The 27,243-nt window shown below is 41.6% G+C and overlaps 1 protein-coding gene across 1 annotated transcript; it reads right to left on the minus strand.

The window, feature by feature from the left end:
* Positions 1–204: 204 nt before the first annotated feature.
* lancl2 (LanC lantibiotic synthetase component C-like 2 (bacterial)) lies at positions 205–26,267 on the minus strand. The gene is made up of 10 exons (XM_023430714.2): positions 25,973–26,267; positions 24,806–25,010; positions 19,049–19,166; positions 18,744–18,951; positions 18,456–18,603; positions 10,103–10,249; positions 7,585–7,767; positions 4,742–4,918; positions 3,309–3,381; positions 205–2,418 (listed from the first exon to the last, which is right to left on the minus strand). The coding sequence occupies exons 2-10, from the start codon at positions 24,968–24,970 to the stop codon at positions 2,342–2,344; spliced, it is 1,296 nt and encodes a 431-aa protein (XP_023286482.1). The 5' UTR covers positions 24,971–25,010; positions 25,973–26,267; the 3' UTR covers positions 205–2,341.
* Positions 26,268–27,243: the final 976 nt, after the last annotated feature.

A 27,243-nucleotide genomic window follows, 5' to 3' on the forward strand; every position in this document is an offset into this window, starting at 1 on the left:
ACTATGATGAATTAAAAAAGTAAAAAGTGTGATAAGATGCCCTGGTCTCCCCTTCAGTCATGATCTCAAGATAAGGGCATTGAAAAATAACAACGTACTGCTGTTCTTTGCTTTCGTACTCCTGCAATCAGAATGGAGAAATATAAACATAGAAAATATAGAATATATGAATTATTTTCATCTGGAATAATGAAACAGGCGGTATAGGAGCTCTATTCATTTTATTTCCAAACTTTGCATGAATTCTGACATTTGACCTTTGTTGGGAAGAACACTTAGTTACATGTCACTGCTCTGTCACTGAAGCCCAGGAGTTTAATGAGGAACAAATAAACACACAGGCATATCTTAACACCAATTAGGCCGAGTCAAATCAAATCCACACACAGGGACAAAGATGAAACACTCAACACGTCTCCATTAATGTCCAGAGTCCTCGCTGCTGGGAGCGGGACACACATAGCCACCAAATACATTTAAAAAGGACCAGTGAACCAGGACACACACAGTTTCACATGTGACATTATTCTCATGCAATGACATTCATGACGAGATCTCTGCAAGAGAATTAGGCATTTATGTGCATTCACGTGCTGTCGGACATCTTGGATTTTACTCTACTTTACAGCTGAGCCTGAAGGAGACCTGACTAAACTAAACCAGAGAGCAACCCGGTCATGATGTTGGTTTTGTTGTTAGTCAGAATTTTAGGTTGACCAGCTAATAATGTGAGTTCTGCTACGACCTGCATCTACAAACCAGCCAATAGGAACGCAGCATGAAATGATGCACTAATTGACGCTTTGCTTAGCCGCCTTTGGTTTAGCTTCAGTAGCTGTGTCTCTGCTCAGAGGCTGCATTTTGAAGACTGACCGTCCATGTCCGAAAAACTCGTCCTAGACTTAATTCACCAGTGATGACTCACTTTTCAATAAGAGAATAGGTGAAATCATTTGAAGACATGGTAGATACAACAATTAGGTTAGGGGGTAACTGTCCATCACAGACATCACTATGTTGACAGTAGGAGAAAATTCTCAAATTACCCCTTTTTGTTTTAATAGTATCAAGTTTACACCTGCTGATCTAAACCCAACTATACAGGCCAGTTCTTCCATGTTCGAAAGTGCACGAGACAGATGCCTGACTTTAGATGTCTTCCGTCACTAAATTATTTAAACCGTCATGTGTCATAATATATTGTACACAAATCCATGTGTAGGGATACAATACTATAACTCAATTATTTATTTTTAAATAAATGTAGCTTGGACCAGTTTCAGCAGAAATTATATCAATGCAAAACAAGGTAGTTTTTTTTCTGGTGCCTAAACAACATAGTAAAAACCTTTTATTTCAATTCAGACATCTGTCACATTGTGGGGAAAAAATTCCTCTGTCTTTATATTTCAGCTGGGCAACAAAAATAAGAGATAACCTCCATTTGAAATGGTTGAAAAGTAAAGTAAAGGAACATCTTATCAAAACAAGCTAACTAGCTTTTGGCTTCAGGACAGGAGTTTATCATGATTTCTGTGTTACTTTGTTCTAAATCACATTCATTTCTTATTTGATGACTTAGCTTTTATACTGCTCCAAGTCAAACCGAAATATAAATTATTTTTGTGAATTTGCTTGTTTTGATTTAGCCCTAAGTAAAATAACATTAGCCTCATCTGTGACTGTGCAGGTTGATGGGCGTTTTGACGAATCTGGTCAGTTCATGATCCACGAAGGAGAAACACCTGCTGCTCGCTAGACTCCGACGAAGGTGAGTGTGTAGAAATAACATGAGCTAAAAGTAACATCTAGTGGGAATCAGTGCTAATGTTAGCAAGCTAGGCGGACTAGTTTTGAAAATATTTCCCACCATGTGACAAACACCTGGAGAAACAGCACAGCTACAGGAAGAGGAAAACCACTACATCGACAGGATACGAGGCACCAAAAGCCATTTACAGCGAGCATGCAGAGGCATAGGAATACCAAAACACACACATACACACACACACCCTCTTTCTCGGCGCTACGATATTAAAGGCTGAGGGCGTGATCGTCTGTGTCCATGCCGACGACGACAGGCGACCTCAGAGTTCCTGAAAGGCCCAACAGGAAGCCAGAGACAATTCCATCAACATTGTCCTTCTGTCCTTTTTACTTAATGGACATTTCTTAAGATTTGTTCCAGGCTCATCTTCAGTCCGATTTGGTCGCCACTCATTCACGACCACGGCTGAAAGCTGTATCGCAAGTACATACTCATCCTGTGTTTGAGTAAAAACTCAGGTCAGTTTGTCCCCGCCCCCCCTTTTCATTTCCCCCGGTCCCGTCAGTTGGCAGGTCAAAGTTCAAAGGCAGGGAAACAGGAAGCTTCGGGCACCGCCATCTCTGAGAGGTAGTGGATGGCCCCCGCCATACCTGAGGAGGAGGAAGTCATGTTACTGCTGGCTACACATGTTACAGGCTGAGTCTGAGAACATGAGCTGGATGTAATATTTAGACCAACACAGATAATATATATTTACAGTGTGCGACTATGTTCTCTATGCTAATAAATGAGCTGTTAACTGAAATGCTGTTCAAACATGATTTATACAGTAGGTCATGTATAGAGATGTTCATCATATAATCTTGGCATCTTTTGTTTAAGATTTTCCTTGTGTGTTATTTTAAACTTTTGTAAATTCTTCTGTTCATGAATTATTTTTGCTATGTTTTTTTAGGTCTCTATGGTTTTAGAGATTCACCTGAATAAATAAATGTAAAATAAGTCTGTGTGCATGCAGACATGTCTCCATTTAGAAAGGTTAACTTAAATATATTGTACAGCGTCTTAGTGCTTAAGCTGATATATATAATTGATTGGCCAATGTTTCCTATCAACAGATTTACTTATTAAAAGAACAGTTTCACAATTTTTCCAGTCTTGAATCAACACTCAGTTTCTTATATGAACGTTGAAACAGGTTTGTTTCCTGTAAAAGAGTTTTTTCTAATGACGCCTCATTTTAACTGTATTAAGAGCAATTTGTATCAGAGTTTAAGTCTGTGATTAAACCTACTGCCTCATTCATACACATGGGAGCGGCTCTCCTGTGTTGTGCTGCCAGTCGTGTCCTTTGCTCTTTCATTACAGCCACTCTGACTTCACACAGACTAAATTACCCAGAGTGCTGATGGGCAGCAGACTGACTGTTTTCAGCACAAATTACAGGTCCGCTATTTCACTGATTTAAAACCTGTGGTTCTGGGGAGGGAGAGCAGCTTGAGTCGAACTGGTGGAGAGCTCAATAATAAACGTCCGGTACCTTCAAAGAGAGAGTAGGGTCTGTCCGGGATGCGACAGCCGTGGGTGCCGTAGTCCAAACACCACTCAGCAAACTGGAGAGAGGAAACAACATGTTAACCGACATTCACTGATGTGTGCTCGTGACAATGAGAGAAAAATAAACATCAAATATTTATACGTCAGATGATCGCTGCCAACAACAACAAGCAGCGCACGACATGTTCTTTAATTCTGTTCTTAAAGATGGAAAAAGGCTGTGGGCTCACTTTCATCATTTTAACCATTGTTGCTATGACAACCTGATACTCACCTGTTCCATTGATGAGATTTTGGGGAGGAGGATTTGTATGAAATATATGCAGTTAATAATAAAGTGGTAGTGCGGAGCGCTGGTGGATAATCCAGTTTCTTCTTTCATAACAGAAATAATTAATTTTAATTAAATTATGAAATATAACCATACTGACAATAATGTTGAATACTACTGTCTTAAAAAGGACTTCACTGATTTAGACTGAAAAAAAAAAAATCCACCACACCCAGCTTTTTTCTTCCATATATTCTTAATTATCTGTCAGAACCTGGCGCCTACATTACCCACAATGCAACTGGACTGCTGTCAGCTGTCAGTCATGTGGGTGTTCTATGTTAAACGTGGCTAATGGAGCCTGAAGCAGATTTGAGGAGTGTCCTACAGAGGTCTGGTCACGTCCGTACGTCTCATTCTGATTCCTGATATGACGGAACATTTTTCACAAACATTCACCTGGACTCAAGGACAAACTGATTAGATTTTGGTGGCTAAAGGTCAAAGGTCAATGTCACGGTGATGCGGTTTTGGCCTTGTGAACAATAATTCTAGTTTAAGTTTGTCGTCAGACCGACAAGAACCGACTCGAGTGACATCGCCTGCGAACATTTATCAGACTTCAAAGAGTGGCCTCTGGGGACAAAAGGCTTTAAACAACTTCATTCACATATGCAGTGGTTCTCCCAAACACCTGGAAACAGACTTTGAAGTGGAAAATCCCTTTTTTCTTATTCCATCAGGGCCACTCATGCTCTCCAGAGACAAGAGAAAAAGTGGCTGGAGGTGCTGGGACTGAGATTCAATGAACAGTGGCTTTAAAAATATCTAGATCCCTTTACTTTTTGTGCACTTTGTGTTGCAGATTAAAATTGACATTTTTGTCAAACTAACTAATCCACAAATAACAAATAGTAGTTCCATAATTGTTTAGATTTCCATCTTTTCTTTTTGTTGCGTCTGTCAAAAGATTTTCTGAATGAGCTAGATTTAAGGCTGTGATGTGTATTCATTTTTCACAAGAGGAAAATCTCCCATGTGCATAAGATTGATTAAATCAAACCACATTTTCCCTTCTCTACATGTAGGACACATACAGATAAAATGAGGCTGGTGCCAAGCTGCAGAAAAAGCCTGGTCCTTACCTTGCAGGCCCGGTACAGGTATTTCTTGTCCTGGGTGACCTTGTAAAGGGACAGGAAGGCGTAGCCGTTGCCAGCGGTGCCGTGGCAGATACCGTAGCCTTTCCTGAGCAGGCCGCGCTGCCAGATCACCTCAGCACAGTCTGCAGCTTCCTTCAAGTACTTCTCCTCCTTAAACACCTGGGAACACACAGAGGAAGCCAAATGAAAAAAATGTTATCTCTTGCAATTTTCTAGTTTCCAAGTCTGCACACTGAGTAGCAGCAACTAAATACCAGCTTTAAAACAGGAGCTTCAACCCAGAACAACCAGTATGAGCTATAATCCTCGTATCATTTAATCCATACACTGAAGAAAACATCCTCCTGACTGCTCTATTGTCCCCTGGAGAACAGCTGAGAGCCGAGCCCACGTGTCCAGACCTCATTAGTAGGTAATAAGGCTAATCCAGAGCAGAGCGGCGCGTCTATGTTTCATAAAGAGCCGACACATCACCTGTATGAAGCTGAGGAGACAAACTGAGAGAGTGTGAACATGTGGAAACTGTCAGTTTGTCTGATGAGGTGTGACTTTGTTATCCAGCCTCCAACAGCAGTGTGACGGCTTCAGACAGGAAGTGTGGCTTTATTACAGCTGCAGCTTGTGAACATGGAGCTGCTGTGTAACGGACGGCCGGGAGATTAAACTAATTTTATTTTCCATTTTGTCTTCCAACAATTATGAAAACAAGAGAAGCAAGATAAAACAGTTGAACATATGAAATGGGCACTTGAACTTCCTGGAAAACAACGATCAGCTGACGTGATCCTAGTGAGTGTAGATAAAAAGTTCAACCTCAGTCGTCGTCTTTCACTTGTGCTCCAGACTCCACCCCCTATCAAGAGTTTAAATCCAAAGCCTCTCCCAGTGGTGGAATAAACCTCTCTCCTAATTAGCCTTCACTTCCTCTGTGGTAACACTCCTCAAGATATCCACTGTAGATCACTCAGAGCTGAACAATTACAGACTCATTTCTAATCTGCATTTCCTTTTAACTTTTACAGAAGATCCTTTTCAACAGCAACATGTTAGAAAAGCTCCAGCATGGACAACATGGCTGCCCTTCCTCTCTGAGATCTCAGAGCAGAATTTAATACAAAAGTTTGATTGACAGACTTCCTGCAAACATTCTCAGCCCAGTGTTGTTTTCATTATATATGATCCCAGCTGGGAAACATTATTAACCGTTAAAACGTCAACTGTACATCTGTTTTACCAAATGACCGCAGTGCACTGCATGCTCTTACTGTCTGCCTCACGGACATTAATGTGTGGAGGGTAAAAACGTTTTAAAACTGAATGAGGAGAAAAACGGATTCTTTTAACAGGACCCAAAGCAGCAAGAGAAAAACTGCACTCAGTGTTTGGTTAAAACACACGCCGCAAGCTTAGGAGTGATTTAAATTTTAATTCTCATTTTAACAAGGTCATGAAAACATCCTTTTTTCATCCCAGGAATATCACGAACGTCTAATCCTAACCCTCTTAACTCAGAAAGACGCTGAAATGCTCATTTACACTTTCATTACCAGCTGTTTAGGCCACTGTAATTCCCCTTTTCCCTCGCTCTGACGACCTGCAGCTTTCAGAGCTTATAAAGCAGCTTCTCCTCCCTACATCACATTTCATTCATTTTATGTTCCTGTCAGATCACTGAGGTCCACTGACGGCTCCGCAGCTCATCTTTTAAATCTTCCATATGTGTCCCATAAAAGTATCTTTGAGGCCGACTTCCAGTTTAACATCTCTGAACTGTGGGACTCACTGCCTCTGGATATTAGACTGACAAACTAAAGGACACTCAAGACCGATGTTTTTAATTCAGAGAAATGTTACAGCCGTACTCTTTGATTTAACCATCAGTTTTCATATTCATTTTTATCCCTTGTGTTTATTGTATTTGTTTTTAACATTTTATTGTTTCCTGCTACGTGAAGAATATTTAAATGAAAGTTGAGTTTCAAATAGAAATAAATCACTACTTCATGGGTCCTTTGACTTGAGACAATTTATCACATAGCTGGTATATTAACAAGCTTTGTGTTGCCTAGCAACAAGAATGATGCAGCGCTCCTTAAGGCTTATCTTCATATATTACTACAGATGCTCCAGCATTGCTCGTGTGCAAGAGACAGTTAATAAAACAGATTTCTCTTTTCATTATTATCATCACTCTGTGAAAAAGTGATGTTAAGAACATGCTTCCTGAAAGTGACTCCATCATGTCTGCTGTCAGTCTGCTGTAAATCAATGCTTATGACTCTGAATGAAAAGCTGTATACAGACACCACAGCTGACCTGAAACGTTCCTCTGCAGCTGCTAAAATGCTCGTTCTGCAACAACAAGCGGCAGATCTGTGTGTTCTGCTCGCAGTGAGACAGCGATGAGCCACCGTGTCTCCCATTGTGTATTGTTCTGTGTGTGGCGCCAAAGAGTCTCTGCATCAGTGAGACGAATGAGAAAGCCAGAATAGCAGCACATTAGCTGGCGAGTGGTTTCCTAATTGCCAAGAAAAGGAGAAATTAGCCTACAATGCATCACTGCAGTGTGTGTGTGTGTGTGTGTGTGTGTGTGTGTGTGTGTGTGTGTGTTTGTGACTACTGAAATGAAAGAGTTGTTGTTGAGTCAGGAGGGGAGTGTTCACAAGCCCAAATAAAAAGAGATGAACTACTTTTACAACTGTTTGTTTCAACATACATGTAACACAACATACGTGTCCATGCAGTTCACGGCCCAGCCACAAGGTGCCAGTGTTGTTCATGTGACAGACAGACGTCACACAGTACGGAGCAGAAAGCAGCCTCACCTTATGAGCCATGAGGAGCATGTGGATGACGCCCGGCGCTCCGTGGCACCAGTGAACCAGACGGTCGCTCTCGTTGCTCAGCGACGACGGGAAGTTCCCAGAACGAAACTTCTTGTGGCGGACGTAGTCGATGCTGGGACGGACCAGCTCCGACAGCATGTCTAGAGGGACCTTCGCTCCCGGCTGAAGAGACAGACACAGAGATTAGTTTAATTTCCACTGGTCAGCTCCGTCTCCTTTCATACCGTCCTTTAGTTTCAACACGTTTCAACACTGTAGTCAGTTTGGAGCTGAACTGAGAAAGATGGAGTCAGAACAGGAGAGAGGAAAACTGGGGAACAGGTTTCTACTATTAATAATGATTGTAGAAACTCATCATGTAATGTCTCTGCATAATGTGACCCAACCCAAGCTGCCAAAGTTGAAGGTTAAACTGTAAATTATTTAGATTTCTTTGAAAGCTTTTAATATTCAACATCTCTGATCAGCCCTGATCTTCATGTCCTGTGTTCTGGTTGCTGGCTGGTTTTTGTCTCCATCACAGTTCAATCTTCAACAGACACATTTCCAATATTGTTCAGAGTTTAATGAGGAAATAGATTTCAGACCTTTACTCCCTCTCTTTATCGTTTAAAGATGGCTGGTATCCTTTTATTTCTAATTTTTATTATTGATTATAATCATGATGGTGACTAATATCTTATGGTTTATATAGCCTACTTGTAATATACTGTATGATTTACTGGTGAGATCTGTCTATATAAGGAATCATGATGCTTTTCTCTGGTTTACTTCTCTTTCCAACCCCGCCCTGAGGACGACCCTGTGGTGGTGGAAACCACTCGCCACTTTATTCCCTTTTTCTGATTTTTTTGTCTCATATTTTAATCTGATATGTCCTAACACGATAAAGGTATTTTACCTTTATCCTTGTCTCGGTGTGAGGGCGCCTGAAGTAAGCTCCTTCCTTGTGTCTATATTAACCATGTCAACTTCAAGAGCACCTGGTATCAACCTGGAGATTTTCTGTGTGTGGTGGACATGACGTGTTAGCGGATCCATTTTATAAAGAAAGGCTCATTCTATGTGACGTCCTCGGATCAAATTCAGGCTATATTATCAGAATCCTCTTCAAACACTGAAGCAGCTTCATAAATGATTTACTGATAAACAAAATAAGAAAAAAACAAAGCGGGTTCTTTAACGGGTCTAAATGGACTTGACACCGACCCTCAGATTGATGCAGGAATGAATTATTCATTTCCAGTAGGAAGAGAGTTCGGTGTTAATGAAAACATCAGAGAACAAGAACAGAGACACAGCACAGTCGTCTCTGTCGACTTGTTTCAGTGACAAGAAGAAGAATCATCCAAACAGACTCAGTTTCAAAGTCTGTAAACAAAAAGAAACTAATTCATTTCATCTAATTTCTATCTAATTTAATCTAATTTCATATCCGTTTTTGAATGAATTTGTTCTCTGGTGTGTGATGTTGCCAAGAAATAATCAAATGCCACAGTGAATTCACTTTTTTTTGGGCTGTTCACCAGCTGTTGATATCTCCACCAGCCCCAGACTGGAGGCACACACAGATCCACTTCACTCTCATTTGCAGCTACTTCTTAATAAAACCTAGCTGAGCGGCCACCAGCCCTCGTGTGATGTCAGCCTGCAGGAGCTAGCAGCTCCACTGGCTCTCAGCCCGGGACAGTAAGACCCTCCCCAACACCAGGCGTTAAACCACTGACCCGCTGATTAATGTTTCTTGCTGCACTTAATACTGGAACGAGTCCAGTGAGGTTCTCTTACCAAATACTGAAGCTGAATCACTGCAGAGTTTAAAGGGTCCCTGAGGATCAGATCTAAGCATTAACATGGTTTTTGACCGATGTGGTGGCTCACCAGGATTTGTTCTAATGGCGTTACAAAGGTCGAGGTCCTCGCCGGCTGTGCTTGGAAAACCCTGATTTATCTGAAACCCATCCTGACACATTAATAAACACAAAAGAGAACTTTTCCCAAGAGGGTCTATAGCAGAGGTTTTCAAAGTCCGAGCCGTTTGGACCTCCCCTCACCCCACCTTTGCTTTGTTTCGCTCAGTAGCTGGATGCCTATGGGATCATGATTATGTTACTTTATCCAATAGACAACAACTGAGGCAAGATAGTCTAATACTGCTGATTGACATGAGACCACACCAAACACATGAAAAAGGTCAGTCCTGAGGCTTTTATTAGTTTCTCGCTCTTTAACCAAATCTCACATTTATGTAATAACTTGTAATATTTTTTCCTTCCATTCACTGAGCCCCCACCTGGTGAGGCCACCTCCCACTCTGAACACCTCTGGTCTATGGCACGACCAAAATACACCTGTCAGATCACATAACTCACGACTGATGCCTTGAAAACCATTCTCTGCTATTTCCGTCTGCAACTGGAGACTGATCAGAGTAACATGAAAACATTTGTCTAAGCTGCAGCACTAAGGGGATCTTACCCTCCTTGCCCTCCCTTACCTGCATGAGTAGGCAGTAGATGCCGGCCAGGCCGTGGGCCGCCCCGATGTACTGCTTTTTGTGCCATTCGTAGAGCAGAGGGCAGCGATCCGTCTTCTTCTGCTCCGCTGACATGTTCTTCCCTGATTCCATCATGGCTGTCACCACCTGAGGACCGGAGACAGAGAGATTTATCCAGACAGAACAAGACGTCTTTTGATTTCTGGGAACAGAATTTGTCCTCAGGTTTCGCTGCATGTGTTTAATCTGGAGAAAATCCACTGAGAATCGACATTTAGTTTTATTCGGGTTTGACCACACTTTTACCATCAGGGCCCTTCGACTTTGGAGAATCTGACTTCTTTTAAATCACTTCTTAAAACCCATTTTTATAGACTTAATTTATGTGATGTCGTCTTTTTATTGTCCCTTTATTATCCTTCTATTGCTTTTATATGGCATCTAGTCTCTCTAGTTGTCCTTTCTTACACTGAAGTGTATTGTAAGTCTTTCCTCTTAATTTCACCTTATTTCTTTTGTTTTTGCCTTTGAGCCTCTTGCCATTATTACTTCTGCCTCAATTATCAAACCACTTTGTAAACTCTGTTAAAAAAAGTTATCATCATCATTATTTTGTATGACTGTAAAATGAAGCATGACTGTATATGCAGTGTTCAGACAGTGTATGATGTTTCAAAGATATATGCAGATATTATTAAGAGCTATTCGGAAATATGAGATTTTTAAGGTTAATATATTGTTTTCCATTAGAATTCAAATGTATTTGCTTCTAACTTTCCATTTAGATTTATACTTTACAGCTCATCTCCATTTTGAGACCATAATTCCTTCACTCTTTCCCCAAAATGGAGGACACAGGTCACCCCTCCCTTGGCGTCTTGATGTAACGCCTCCTGCAGCCTACATTTAACTTCCACCTCCTCTTATATAAAACAGATTCATGTGAACACGACCGAGGCAGAAAAAGATCTGACGCCCTGCTTCTCACCCAACGGTGCTCGTGTCACTGTACTTCCAGTGATTCAGCTGTAATGTCAGTTATACAACATGACAACCACACACTGCGGCCATCGCCACAGCAACAACAGTCTGCCTCTCTCTACTCAACCACCAACAGAGGCCTGGCTGCTGCCTTGGCGAGTTTCGTAAAACTTAACACATCCACAGCTCGTCCTCCATCACTGCACAACCTCATTTATACAGGAATTATTAGCCACACCTTCCTTAGAGAGAACAGTGAGACGTCAAATCTGGCATCATCAGTTTTTACTTCAATATGAAGATATAAAACACCGTTATCATCACATCTATATCAAAATGCAGTGGGTTAAGGTGACACTACATTATACTTTCATGGCACAGTCCTTCCCAAAGTCTTTTATAATGTGCTTTGAGCTCAGACTCTGAAATCTATAACAACTACTTATGTTCCTTTAGATCTGAGTTCAGCTTTCAGCTCATGGTTTCACTCCTGCTTCTATTTCTTTTAACCAATTTTACACTGACTTCATTTGTTGTCCACAGTCATGCAATCCCAGTTTATCCAATGGACAAGACGAAGCAAAAGGCCAAAGCAAATATACTATTCCTATTATTTATTTTAGAAATCAGCCTGTGTCATTCCTTTGTCCCAGAAGATCAAGATCTCACACTGCAAGTCCAACTCCCCCCCCTCATTTGCAGGACTGCCTTTAAATAGTTTGACAATTAATGTCCTTTTTAAATTATACATTTTCAATTAGTTTTGCATGATTGCCACATACTGCTGCATGGACAGGAAGCTGCCTACATAAGAGAACTGCTGCAGCCCTACTGTGTACACCAGCAGGTCCCTGAGGTCCAGGATCTGAGGTCAAGGCCATCCAGTTAGTTTAGACTTGTTTGTTTAGTTTTATTTAAATCTCTCTTTGTAAATCTCAAATTAGTGAAATCTGGAAATTAAGTTTGTCCCTCCTCTGGTTAATGCATTTAGCTGAAACAGCTGTAAAGACATCATGCTGGGCATTTAAATGTAAAGAAGCAACAAAGGTCGAGAGAATTAATATGTTAATGTAAAATAAAATTTCAGCGCTGCACATGGGATTTTCCACTGACATTTGAAACGTGTTCGGGGAGAACTGAGACCTACACACATGCCTCAGTGCCTCCTGTAATGAAAGGGCCAGTGTGGGAAAGGAACAGAAGGCCGAGCGAGCCCTGAGAGGAGCTAATTAGCTGAGAAGGTCAACAGCTGAACTCAGCAATAAGGAAGCCACAGATCAAATCCTTTTCTCTATGGGCAAAATGTAAATATTCTGTTTAAGTCAGACATGCTGAACTCTGCTTCTGCGTCAGGTCTGGGTTGTTTGGTTGTTTAAAGCTTCAGGCTCAGATTTAGTTATTCACAAATGTCATTATTAAATTACTCTTCTCTCTCTCGGATAGCGTCCATACTGTGTGCTGCACAGAGATATTAAACACCCTGTGGAAATAGCTAAATTCAACCTGGTAAGCAAATGCTTCATAATGAATTAAATAAGGACCTTCTCTGTTCAGGTTCAATAAGGTCGAGTTTAAAAGATGCACCAGAACCTTTAAACACACGAGGTGAAACTCTAAATAAAACTAGTAAGACTCAAGTCTGCCGTGAGTAGTTCGGAGCTTTTTTATGTTTGTGCTCGACTCAGTATGAATGTGGTTAGACTTTAAACGCCAGGTCAATATCACTCACGTTAAATGATTAAAACTGTATCATCTTAAAATGAAGTGTTGGGTATTTGATCTTATTTATAATTAAAAACAAACAGGTGAAGTTGAAAGGAGTGAGTACACCTGTGATCACTGTAACAGCTTTGATTACACCTGTGCTAATTGCAAGAGGTTATAAAATAAAGCTTTCTGAGTTTTGGGCTCCGTCTAATTAAGAAACCAGACTGAGACTTCATCAGGATGGAGAGGGAACATGAGGCTACTGAACATGAGCAGAGACACAGTGGGAGCAGTGGTTAGGAAGTGACGGAAGAGTCATGGTACCAATAACAGCCGACACAGTGGGTGGGAAGTTCACTGTTGAAGCAGCAGCCTTGCACTGAAAAGCAGACGGTCAGACCTACTGACTGTTTCAGTGACTGTGAGAGGGAGACTGCAGGAAGTCAAGATATATAGACAAGGAGGAAACCATTACTCATCAAACTGCAGATTAAGCTTTGCCAAAGAAGATGAAAAGAGGATGATGAACATGAGCCTCTCCTTTGTTCTGATGAAACCAAAATAAATGTTTATATCAGATGGAGTCCAGCATGTCTGGTGAGGACCTGGTCAGGACCACCACAATGACTGCATAGTGCCGACCATGAAACATGGAGGCGCGAGTGTCTACATGAGAGCAAAATGTGTATTCATATATCTATCGGCATTATGAACGCAGGTTTGTACCCAAGCACTGAATACAAAGATGAATCCAGGTCTCAAGAAACAGCAGGACAGAAGTTTTCCAACTTGACAGTGATCCCAAACAAACTGCAAAAACCACCTAAGAGTTTTTAAAGAAGAAAAAAGTGAAACTATGACCTGGTGTGTCCCCTGACCTGAATCCAACAGAACACCTTATTTATCTAAAAGCAGATGGTCGAGCAACAAAACTCCTCCAGCAAACAACAGCTGAAAAAGAATCATCTGTGAGGAAGAACAGAACATCTCTCCTCAGATTTGTGCAGGACTCATATCATCCATGTCCAGGTAGATAGAATCTGTCATCAAAAATAAAGGCGGATGTAAAAATATTACAAAAATAGATGAAATCCATCATCTATGCACCTTTTGTTAAAGTTTAATTAGTCAAACATTTCTGTTTTCCAAATTAATTGGCTTGATTCTTCTTGGGCTTTGGCTAAAAACAAATAAAACTGTATTAAAAAGGACAGGACTTAAAATTACTTAATATTTTAGTAATACTGACCTGAGTGAACTCAGCTCTGTTGTATATTATATACAGCACAGTCTATTACAGAGAAACTCAATGTGCTTAACACACATACAACAACAACAAACTCATAGATCTTCATTTAACTCTTTTTTGCAGTATTTTTGTTTTCAGAACTTCCCTTTTGTTGAGTGAGAGCACCTGCAGACTACAACCTCTGAGTCTTGTTTAGGGATGCTGTGATCAGGTTTTCTTTCCGCCGATACGATCATCTATGAGTGAGATCAGCTGATCCACGGCCCATACGGATCATTTTTACTATGCATTGCAGATTGTGTAAAGTGGGCGTTCCACCGCACCGTTGTGGTTTTACCAGTTGATCTTTGTTCTCTGGTCCTGAGCTCTGGGTAGTGACAAAAACAATCACTGATACAAGCAGCTGAACTGAGTTTCCTCTGCGGGGTGTCTGTGCTCAGCCTTCGAGATAGGGAGAGGAAAGGAGCAGGTTGAGGGGGTTCGGCCATCTGGTCAGGATCCCCCCTGGGCGCCGTCCATTGGAGGTCTCTCAGGCACATCCAACTGGTAGGAGGCCTCGGGGTGGACCCAGAACACACTGGAGAGATTATACATCTCATCTGGCCTGGGATCGCCTCGGGAAATGTTGCTGGGCAGAGGCACATCTGGAAAACTTTGGTTGAACTGCTGCCACTTTACACCCGACCCCAGATAAGTCAATGCAATGCCAGTCAGATGAACAGCTCTATAGAAACACTGTCACTGAGTATTGTAATGTTGTAGATATTAATTGATAATTAATGAGGCTGATGATCACTTGATGGATTTGGTTGTAATGTACATCCTCACAGCCAGTACAGATGCTGAAGTACTGAAGGGCTTACAACTTGCTTGCAACTTGCAACTTGCTAGCTAACTGTACTATGAACATAAAACCTCTACAACCCAACTCTGTCTCCTAAAATTACATTTATGTGCTTCCTTGTTCTGGAAATAATGTCTTGTGTCACTGTTGACTCTTTGAATATTAAACAAAGATGATGGTTAGAGTTGATCATGTGAATAATTACACATTGGTTGTGTAAATTGTTCTTTAAGGACTTGATAGTGGGTTTCCGTTTAGCTGCTGGTTGGTTTTAATCGTCACATTTGAGGGTTGTGTTGAGGATGATTTCATAAGCCTCACTGCAGGTTTCTGTCAACACTGTCGCCAGCCTGTATCAGTGAGGTTATATACAGTGTATATGTGTAGTGGTGTAGGGGCTGGGGGCTCTGAGTCAGCAGTTTATTCTCTCCCCAGGGAAGATCGAGGGAGTGAAAAAGAAAGGAAAAGAGCTCTGCAGCAGCGATACCTCCCTCATGACAGAGCAGATTTACAGCCAGCCTGCTCATTTACACACGATCCCTTCACTCCAATACATATATATATACACACTCATCTATAACCAGCCCTGCCTCAAATGCTCCTGTTTTTCCCCACATCTAATTCCTCTCTCTCCCTCTCTCTCACACACAAAAGCTTCAATATGCAATAAACTGACTCTCTAAAAGGGAGAAAATGTAATTTGGGGTAAGTTAATCTGTTTGCCGTTTAAATTTATCTGTGCAAACAAACAGGAGCAGCGGGATTCAGCACCAAGAGGATTGAACAGGCAGAAGCTAATCTAAGGGCTCTGAATAAAACTGGCCTAACAGATTCAAACTAAATTAAATGTTAAAGTCATTAATTTGCATCTGGAGTGGGATGAAATCTAAAGCTGATGACAGAGACTCAGACTCTGAGTCAGTGCAGTGAGCTGGAGGCTGGATAGCAGCCCGCTGATACGTAACCTCATGTGTGTCGAGAGTCCGTCTGATACAAGCTGATCGATCCTGATCAATTCCATTTGCACAAAAGCAACATCTTGATCAGATTCTGCACAGGTCTGAGTGCCAGTGTTGATTACCAACATCACCTGTCTCCCCACAAAGATGCTGTTTCCCCAGGGTTTTCCAGTCTGGAGTAAACACTGAATATTCATGAAGGAAAATTTCAAACGGCCATGCAGTATTAATGCACTGTCTGCTTCAGGCTGTCAGCAGCGGGACCAACACATAATACTGTGATTTGGTCCAGAACAAGACATCTTAAAAGGTGCATTCAAGTAACAAATATTTTTATATTACCGATAGATTACCAATAGTAACTTTCTGTGTCTTACTAACATGGCATCTGCTGCAAAACTCAATCCTTTTCTATCTTAGAGCTGTCATGAAGCAGAGATACTGTATCTGACTGTAGGCCAAACTATAAACAATCTGGTGGTAGAAAAACACAAACTCTTCTTTAAACTTTCTTTTCTTTTCAGCAATGAGCTACACCGTCTACACTGCAAGCTGAGGAAACGACGGTAGTGCTCATAACAAGGCCGAGCAGAAAACCTGACATAAAAAATACCACAAAGAATGAGAGAGAAAAAAAAAAAAACTAGAGTGAAAATCTTGACAAAGAAAAAAATGTCTGACAAAGCTCCAGAGAGAATAAAGAAGATAAAAAGACCTCTAAACGGCAGCCGGGAGCACAGTCAGTGTTTGGTAAAGCCCGCAGAGTGCTGCTCTGTGTGTGTGTGTTGGTGACAGATATACGGTGAAATAAACAGAACCGCAGTGCTGCAGGAAACTGGAGCTTTAAAACGTATTCATAATAATAATAATAATAATAATAATAACAACAATAATAATAATAATAATCATCATCATTATTATTATTACTCTATGACTAACACTTCTAACACTAGTCTATGACCTGAGTGCTTCCGCCCAATCTCAGCCCTTCTGCCCCTGTGTGTGTGTGTGTGTGTGTGTGTGTGTGTGTGTGTGTGTGTGTGTGTGTGTGTGTGTGTGTGTGTGAGTCCTCTGTGCCCTGGTTCTAGTGCCCTAGTCCACTTTTGTTCCTGCTCACTGAGAACATATGGTTCTGACATCCTTGAGCATTTCCACCTCCTCCACATTATTTATTCAGACTGAAAAAGTAAAACACTGAAAACTAGAAAAATCGCTTTGTGTCGTCTCTAAGAAAACTCAAATCAGAAACTTCAGCTTGCAAAATCACATTAACCACAGCTACACCAATAAATCAGCCAGGAAATAATATACCGCTAGATATCAATTTATCACAGATCTGTGCCACCATATAATTCAGCCAATAACTGACCAGAATTCACACCACAGACATTTAGAAGCACATATGTTGGTTAGAATCTTTAATAATCAAATTAAAAGGTATTTCTATCAGATATGTTTTTTCAAGTTATGTGTTTATGTAAAAACAATTACTTTATAAACTCGTAAATAATGTTGAAATCAGTATCAAGCATGTCATGTATTTGTATGTCACATGTAATTTTGTCATTTTGTATGGTGTCATTTTTTATTTCACATTGAGGTGTAACATTAGCCCTCGATGGGTTTCTTACCTCACCTGCACATGCTCTCCACAAACAAAACTATATGCTATGTATTTCTAATGTTTTATGTGTTCGAATAAAGAAAATAAAATAGAAAATAAATAAAGTCAACATCCATTTATAATTCAATGACACGCTGAAAATGTCACAAACGGGCGCAGGGTTAATGTCGGCTGTCAACCATATAAATCCGTCTCCAGGTGCTCACGGAAAGAATATTATCGCATTGTAGATAAAATGTAATCTGACATTTTATCTGCTCGTCTGAAGCTAAACTCAGACCGTGAATCAGCTTCTAAATGATCACAGTACATCACTCTACAGGGGAGACCACAGGTAGATACAACAGAGCGGAGTTAACAAGGTCAGGTAGTGAGCAGCTCTGTTGACACCTGGAATCAATTTGTTGTATCACTGCAGTGAGATGCTATAAACAGATAAACTGTGCCTAGAATAAAATAATACCTACAACCACGGTGACTGTACACATGGGATGGGAACGACTGTCGCCTTACAGAACAGAACTCAACTGTCTTGCCAGCAACCAGCAGCTACAGAGCGCACTGTATTACGCCGCAGCCGCAGGTCACCTGGGTAAATCCGAAAGGCGCCTTCTCCGTAGGCACTGCGTAGGAATACAGTAATTCAGCAGTTGAAAAATGTAGTGCCAAAGGAAAGTGCTGCTTTCACATGAAGATAAAGAGCTGACAATATTCTACATGAAGCTTCATGTAAACAGATATTGGATTGTTTTGGTGGGAGTTTTTTAAAAAGACTCTAAAACCCGTTTTTTTCTCGCAGCCCCGTGCACAGAAACACAGCGCTCTGCCACTCTGCCGGTCTCTCCTGGACCTTCCTCGTCAGCTTTCTACGGTGGGTAATGTAACGACTATTCATGAGTACCTTACACAACCTCACGTCAAAAAACATGAACCATCCCTTTAAACTCACAACGTTTTACAGGTTGAACTGTAAAAATGTGTTGACTCACCTTCGTGATGGTGCTCTCGTCCACCGTGTCAGCTCCTATCTCTTTGTTGATGTAGAGCAGAGCGAACAGGTAGCCGGCCCGGCCGTACAGCAGCTCATCTGGCATCTCGGAGTCTGGGCTCAGCACTGCCCTCTGCAGCTGGAGGAGTCTGATAGAAACACAGGCACTGGTGTTTGTTCAAGGTTTCCAATGAAGATATTCTATGATAAACTGGTGGCACCACAAAGTTTGCTACTCAGTTAAGTTGGCCTGTCACATCCATACCAGCATCCAGTCGTGGCCACTAACCTTGACAGACAGTCTTGGCTGTCAGCAGTGTTGTTGAGTTTGTGGTGGACCACTGCGCCCACTGCCAGTGGCCCCGCATCACCACACAGGAATGTCACTTTGCGGCCGTTCAGGATCCTCATGGCCCTCTTCACATAGTCCAGTGCCCTCTGCAGGTGGGAGGCCTCGTCGGAGACCCGGTGCAGCTGCAGGTACAGCAAGGCAATACCTGTTGTGAAGACAGTAGAGTAGATGTTATGGTTAAGCCGTTCACTAGGGATCTGCGCTAGTTGGAACCGGCATGTCTCATGGTGCTGGACACAGACCTGTCCAGCCAGTGTAAGTGGAGAAGTCATGGGGGTCAGCAGTCTTCAGGCCCTCCTCCATCTGCAGGAGGAGATCTTTGATCTTACTCTGGACCTTCTTCTGGAATCCTGCACTCACCTGAGGAGGAGAGAGCAAATTTATAAACAGCAAATTACAATATTCACTATCATTAATATCAAGGAATATCAATTGCAGTTTCTAGGGCTACGTCCACACTACAAAGTTTTCATTTTAAAACGATGGAGTCCATCTAGACTATCGCACCTGAAAATGTGAGTTGGTGTAAACAGGAAGTAGATTGTCATCTCTACGTCAAAATGCAGAATTTAACTGAACAACAGCTGCTAGCAAAGACAACAAGGTCAGTGACACTCTAATTCATTATCATGTCGTATTCACCACTGGTAGTCCAGGCTGATGAGACCCAATCAGGAGAGACAGTGGGTGTCTACGTCATCGTTTCCAAAGGCCTCTGTTTTCGCCATTCCTCAGAGTTCTCAACTACAGCGGGGTCAGCAGAGTTTCCATTCAGAGCTTGAAACCGCCGGGGTTGTGTGGATGGGAGGAGGAAACGTAGCAAAAGAGATGTGTTTTAAAACGAAAACGTAGTGGTGTGGACGCAGCCTGAATTTCTCTAGATCTCAAGGTCTTGTCCTCAGATCAATTATCATGTGTGACAAACCCGGAGATATCAGATTACTATAGAATCAGAATTAAAATACAGAAAAGCAGCAAATGAGCACAGGTGTGAGGCTTGAAAAAGAAAGGTGGTAATCCTACTAAAATCTCAGACATCTGGCAGAAGGTTAGGACCCACTCGTTAGGATTCATGTCAGGAAACAGCCTATGTTAATAAGGTAATTTTCCACAAGGCCCCGTTTACCCTTTACAGATCTTACAGCATAGGTCAGATCATGCTTCAAGGGCTGGTTTGATCATGGATATGCAGTTAATTAATTCTCTACAGGCCCCACTCACAGTCAGCCGACAGAACTGTATGACAATAAGGGCTGTGGAGCTTCCAGAGTCAAAGCAGCTACACAGATTTCAGACAGTGTGTCTCACACCAGCCACCTCCTCAAACAAACACAGATGGGAGTCTGGGAGCACACAAGAAATGCAGGAGCTATTTGTAGGACTCAAGGCCCATTTACTCCTATCCACTGGCCTGATAAATTAACAGGAACCACTTAGAGAATAGGTTTCTGAAAGCAGGGCCTATGCAAACAGTTTTTCACATGCTGGTGCCTCTCTGTTTTACTCAATGCATGATGGGTTGTAAGGTTGTGTAATCTAGATGTATCTAATAAATATTATCATTAGAAATTAATTAATATAAAAAAACAAGAAAAAGCAGAAAATCCTCACAATTGCTGCATCTGGCAAATTTGTTGTCATAAATAATTATTTGCTGTCAGTGACTTATCAATAGATGATCGATTAAACCCCGCCCCTGAATAATACTTGTCCAATCATAGAAACCGTAACTAGGCACAACAGGTCGGTAAAGCTTTGCATTTCACAACACATTAGCTTTGTACATTGTTAACTCTCTACGTTATTTAGCGAGGATACAGGTTACATGAAAATGAACCTGTTTGGAAACCGGTTCTGAACGCTATCAGAGTCTGGGCTAATGTTAGCAGCTCTGTCACAGCTGGTTACACCTGATCAAATCTGTTAGCAACAGTTATATAGCCGACACAGTAGACTGTCAGTCGTTTTTGCCCACCTCTGTCTGAAATCTGGGATGCATCATTTCAAAATTTGGTAAAACTTTGAATGATGAATCTGCCAACAATAACAACAAATTGATTCGTCAACAACAATTTATTCCTATGTCACTGGTGGGACTTTCCCCCAACCAATTTGTATCGTTATCCTCCAGGGTACACTATCATCAGTAAACATACAGCATCTTCTCTAGTCTGCCCCAAGTTTGCATTCAGTCACTTGTCAGTCAGGGAATCCATTTCCCCCCCAGTACAGTCCAAACAGAACAGACAGCCCTTGAGGCTGAGACCCAGAGAGCCTGACCAGAGAGTGGCCTCTGTCCTCAAACAGAGAGGATTATGACCCGGCCTTTCTGTTCTCTCTGCTTTGACTCAGTTACTGTCATCATGGTTGAAGGGATTGATGGAGGGGGAAAGAGAACAATGCAGAGGCAAAGTGACAGACAGGATTGTTGCACGACAACAAATGTTACTGTTTAACATAACAATGAAACGTTCAGAGAAGCCGAGAGGGGAATGAGAGCGTTACACAAGACTGAGAGCCTGAAGCTCCGCCTTTAGCCCCTATGTGACACATTACTATACAGTTTATACAATACACAATTAGTTATTTGGGTGCATCTTATACAAAAGTGCTGGTTGGAACTAACACCACACTGACAGTGTCATTATCCACCAGTAGTGGGACTAAAAATACAAACTCATGTTCATATAGAAAACAGCCCTCTCATTTATTTGAATGTAAATGATGCAAAGGTGCAAAAGGGGTGCCAACGTGTTTTTACCTGCCCGGTCTATCTCTTAACCTGCCCTCCCTGTGTGCCTATCAGTCAGGGTGCTCATGATAGCCTGCTGTTTTCTGAGAGTGCAGGCAAAGCTGGTGGTCTTCTCAACAGCAATATAGTGGGATCTCTGTTTAAGAGGGGCCACAGATCAGGGACAATGGGACCTACTCCTGCAACCCAAAAGGAGAGTGTGCAGTTGGAAGCCTGGTAGGTCATTGCTTAAAACCTTAAAAGATTTAGAGTGAAGTTCAATATTTTAAAAAGAAAAATGTTAATTTCATATCCCCTTTAAAATTAAAATCTTAGCTTTCAAATGATCTGCCAAGGTGTGATAGGGAATTATCTTGACAGTCTGTCAGACAAAACACGACAAATAAAGACTTCACCTTCAACTCTGGAAACTTGTGATGGCAGTTCATATGACAGACTGAACGATTGATGAATTAATCGAAAGAATAGCGGCTATCTTAATCTATAATGATTTTTTTGTTTCAGCCTAAAACACATTCAATTCTTCTCAGTTCTGTTTGCTGGCCAAATAATGAACAACCAAATCCTTTCTACTGGTATTTTTTTAAGATGGTGGAAAAAATGACATCAGAACTAAATGAAAGTGTCAGAAGTCAAATTGTTGTTCTAAACAAAGAGGGGCTTTCTCAGTCATCTCATGGCTGGACTGAAGGTTTCTAAGGGAGCAACACATTGAACTCTAAATACGCTTTGGAAAAAGTGGATCAACTGAATTCAAAGCACAATCAGGCAAGCAAATGTGACCACACCATCGCAGGATCAATACATCAAGCTTAGTTAGTTCCCTGAGAAATAGAAAAGCAATCAATCACCACCAATCAGAAACAGGACTGTCAAAAGGAGACAGTCCTGGGGCGTCGAGTGGCGCAGTGGGTTGAGCAGGTGCCCCATATATAGAGGCTACAGTCCTCGCTGCAGTCGGCCCCAGTTCGAATCCTGCATCGGACGGCCCTTTACTGCATGTCATCCCCCTCTCTCTGCCTCCCCATTTCCTGTCTCTCTCTACTGTGCTATCATAAAGGCATAAAAAAGCCCCCCAAAAAATAAAAATAAAAGGAGGCAGTCCTGTAGTGGTCTCAGAGGACGAGTAGCAGTTTCTAAACCACTTGTCAGGAGGGAAAAAAGACCAAACACTTGGGATGAGCTAAGAAACACCAGCATTTCAAAGTGGATGACTCGAAAAATGTCATATTTAGTGATGGAGCCAAGTTTCGGATGGATGGCAGTAACAGAAGGGTGTATGTAAGGAGGCGATGATGAAACATGGTGGGAGGAAAATTCATTACTCCACCCAGATTCAGGAGAAGGACCACTTCATTCTTCATAGACATGCTACACCCTCTGGTTAGCATCTTTGTGAGGAAAGATTCATACTGTGGCAGGATCATGACCCAAACGTCAGAGCTTTTGCGACTACAATCCCATTGAACATTTATGGAGACTGAGAAAGCAAAGCAGTCTGTGACATGACAAGAATCTTTTTGAAGCACTGTCAGATCATCTTGGGAAAACACGGTTCATCAGGTTTGTACAGACTTGTGGAGTTCATGCAGCTCGGTCATTAAAGCAAAAGGCGACAAAACAAATAAGATATTCTGAAATTCATGTACATTTTTCAACTTTTCACTCAAACTGTTAAGCTCATTTGTTATCAATTTTTTTAAATTAAATTAGAAACAAACACAAAACAGAAGTATCTTAACTCGCGGTCTCTGACTTTTGGACCCCACTGTACAACCGGAAGTTGTGTTACAAACTCACTTGAGTACTCTGAGACAATATTTAGCTTGCTTAAGCAGTGCAGGTAGTGACTGACACATGCTTTCCCCTCGGGGCTTTCTGCAACTGTATGTGCTCGCTGCTGAGACCATTCAGTACTACAAACAACCTTTGCTGCTGCTGCTGAAACCAGCGCTCATAAAGACTCGCTGCCCTCGACACTTCTCTTTCATGCTGAACTACAGCCTCTATACCACGGACTACTGAAGAGCCCACTTGAGCTTTGGGACTCGTCAGATTTATTCATGTACCAAAGTCACAGTGGATTCACTGCTTGTTAGCCTGTTAGCCTGTGGACATTACTCCTGATTCCTGCGCGCCCGCAGACTTTGGAGAGATTCACTGACTTTTACCGGCTCTCAATGTCAATAATTGTTTTGCATTAAGACTTGAATACTTTAATACTTTAATCAACTCCAGGTTATTTCTTATTTTCTGATACTGTCATCATATAATGGTAGAGTTTCATTTATTTTCTGTAAAAGTACATATGTATCCTACAGTTAGGTATTTTGGGAGGATACTGGTCCATTTTGTTTTACTTCCACTTGACAGCAGCACATCATGTTAGTCCTTGAACTATTAGGGCCTGAAAGGTGTGCAACACCCAAGACTCGAAAACCCTGAATACTCAAGGACTGTAGTGGGTTAGCACGGTGGCCCTGAGAGCTCCACACACTGCAACTTAACAACAGAGATATAAATCCAAAAACATGATCAATTTGACACGTGATGCAAATACTCACAACAAAATTCTGAGTATATGCAGCATGTGTTTTCAAATTGATGATGTTTTCTGAATTTGCATATGTTCTCTTAAATTGCAGTGCATTGAGCTCTCAGGGCCACCGTAGGTTAGGGTGAGGGTTGCTAAAACAATAACACTCAAACCTCCTGATGCTAAACCAAACTACAGCAACACTAAATCAACACAGTCTCAACAAAAACTAAAAATGATAACGTACACGAAAGTGAGACTTATTGTTGAGCATCATTGTGTTGGAGACTTGCTGTCAGCTCACCCAGTTACAACTAACACAGTCTACTACACCAGCTTCGCAATGACACTTCAAATGTGATATTTGGTGCTTTATGCGTCACAAACCAAACTCCACTGATCCCTGCTGTGCTGAAGTCAGACGTTTCTATAGCAACATATCTGTAATCAGTTGGTGAGTTGTCAACTGTCCTGTTTGTCTCCATTTAGCGTGAACGTTTGTAACAGTCGTTAGGCTCAGTTTACAATTATAATGTCACTAATACAGCCATGTCAGTCATTACAGATACATTAGTAAACGTTAAAACAAACAGTGACAAGTTTTTAGAAACTACGACACAAGTGCACGTCTGAGTTAAGCTAACTGTAGTTTCTAACATTAGCACGTCAGCAGATGTTATTAAAAAATGCTTTAAAATCAAAACCTCTCACCTTTCCTTCTGCATCAAAAGGTTCGTTGTAGTCTACGTCGGCTCCGGAGTTGGAGGTGAGGACTCCCTGGTCCCAGTCCGGGTACGGGTTCGGAAAAGAGCGCTCCTCCATCTCCGCCTCCGTAGCCGAGATCAGCTTCAGTCGCTTGGACATGTTATCTCCCATCGCTACGGCGGCTCGGCAGGGACAAAAACCCTCAGGCACACTGTAAAGGCCATTATAGTGGAAATAAGCAATCGCGCTTCAAACAAATTCAATGTTCAATTAAAAAACACGCCGAAGTCGGACATATTGATAAAATAAGAATTAAATATAGTCATTAAAATGTGTTTTTATTTCTATAACTATATGCGCAAATTTTTATATAGGCTACTTCTCAGTATAATAAAGAAAGGTAGAACAAAATGTTTAAATTAATTTCAAACAAGATCAGAAAAAAAAAATCAAGCATTACAGGCTAAACAATGATATAGTCCAGGAAAGATACTTTTATTTTGAAAATAACATACTTCATACAGCTTTATTGTAAGGACCAGATTTGACATTTTACATTTAGAAATGCAAATTTCTAATCCAATAATCTATCTATTGTCCCTGAGGATATCCATGTATTCATGTCTACATTTGGCAACAAAGCAGAATAATCTCATTAATATGTTGTTGTCAGTAAAGGCTCCTCTTATTATTAGTTCACCAGTATATGATGTTGATTGTGGTTGATATATTAGACTAAAGATTTTGGCTAATAACCTAAAAGGAAATAAGGAAAGGAAAAAGTTTGCCCCGTTTAAACTGTAAAATAAAATCAGGAAGAATTTTTTTTTAAAAAGCATTATTGAAGAAAGAAGTTTAACACCTGAGGAAAAAACTTTAGCTAATGAATGTCACCTTGAGTAGGCTAAGCTTTCCATACAGGCCCCGACAATTTATGAAATAAAAAAAACATGCAATACAATTTAATATCATTAATAAAAAAAAACTGCTGAATTTTCAGCTCGTCCTTTGTTTTGGTGGCTAATACCAGAACAAAACCCGAACAATAAAATGCAGATTGAATTGCTTGAATGGAGATTCAGAATAATTGTTGCTACACTGAAAATGTGCAGCTTCAGCTATAATTACTATATCACTGCAGGTAATGACAGGTGGAGTCAGAATGGGGCTTACCAAAAGGTAAAAAGATCAGCAGGGTATCCGCTCAGCAGTCTAGTCTATGTGGTCCCCGGTTTCTTCAGGGCTCGTTTGTTTGGTTGATCCCGGTCTGTGGTTGCGGCAGCCTCCAGCAGCGTCTCTCAGCATCCCAGTGTCCAGGCAGCCTCTCCTGTTTCCCGGTGAGTGGAGAGTGGAAGCCGCAGTCAGAGCGTGCAGGCGGTACAGGCAGCCATGTGTCACCGCATCACTGTCTCTCCCTCCTCTGCATCCTCCCCGCTCCTCTGTGAGCGCACCGAACCATCAGAGCGCTGCTTGGCGAATCAGAAATCCCCCCCTCCACCTCCACTCCGGTTTGAAACGCATACCCCGTACTCTCTGTGCAGACCCAACCTCCCCCCCCCCTCAACACCACCACCACCACCACCACCACCACCACTACACCGCCTGCATTAACAGCCAGTACCCGTCAGGACCTGTGGTTGGGACCCAGCAGTCCAGTCCAGGCAGCTGACTCCCAAATGTGACTGGTGACAGATGGTGTTGGTGTGTGATGCAGTGCTGCCGGGATTAGGCAATATAGCAAACAAATCCACAACCCCACCCCTTCCACACATACCACCACCTCCCCCTGTCGCCTCTCTCACCCCCCCCGTCCCTTTCTCTCACTTTCTCAGCCTGCTTCACTGTGCATTGTTCATTTTATGACTTTAAGCATAAATACACCCTGTATGAGCATCAACCATTGTGTTCTGCCTTTAATGAAACACAACAGGGATGTCACACTTAAAATTCTTAAGATTTTCTAGAGAAACACATTTCAGCTCCATCACAGAAATAAATATGGAGGAGAGAACAAAAGAAAAGCACTTTACATAGATGGTTTCCTGATTCCAAACAGGCGAACCACTATAACAATTAGTGACATCAGAGCTCTAATGGCATTTAATTCAACAATTTCCTATCTACATCTGCCCTCACAGCACTGCAGTAATCCAGTCCGGCAGCAGCATCAGTCCGACCTGGGCTGCTGCCTTCCACTGAAGCTTTCAGTCTCTTATCTGGTCTGTTTCTGTCATTCCCCTCTCCATCAGAGGAAATGGACAAGCTCCAAATGAATCTGCTGAACAAGTGGGGCCAACGTACATAAATTAAACCAAGACAGATAAAGTCTCCCAGTTGTATGTGGGTGATTATTGACCTTTTATTGTTATTTTAAAGTGATATTAGACAACTTTTTTTGTTTTAACTTATCTTTAAGATGTTGATTGCACAATGTAATAACTGAA

Source organism: Seriola lalandi, unplaced genomic scaffold (genome assembly GCF_002814215.2).
Source record: "Seriola lalandi dorsalis isolate HSWRI2012SDOR001 ecotype SW California unplaced genomic scaffold, Sedor1 jcf7180002054909, whole genome shotgun sequence".
NCBI lineage: Eukaryota > Metazoa > Chordata > Actinopteri > Carangiformes > Carangidae > Seriola > Seriola lalandi.

Excerpts from the sequence above, each read along its gene's own strand:
- lancl2 (XM_023430714.2), bottom strand. The coding sequence starts at position 24,970 with ATGGGAGATAACATGTCCAAGCGACTGAAGCTGATCTCGGCTACGGAG. Across the intron at positions 18,952-19,048 it reads CACTTACACTGGCTGGACAG|GTATTGCCTTGCTGTACCTG; the intron begins GTCTGTGTCCAG and ends TCTTCACAACAG. Across the intron at positions 2,419-3,308 it reads ACCCTACTCTCTCTTTGAAG|GTATGGCGGGGGCCATCCAC; the intron begins GTACCGGACGTT and ends CCTCCTCCTCAG.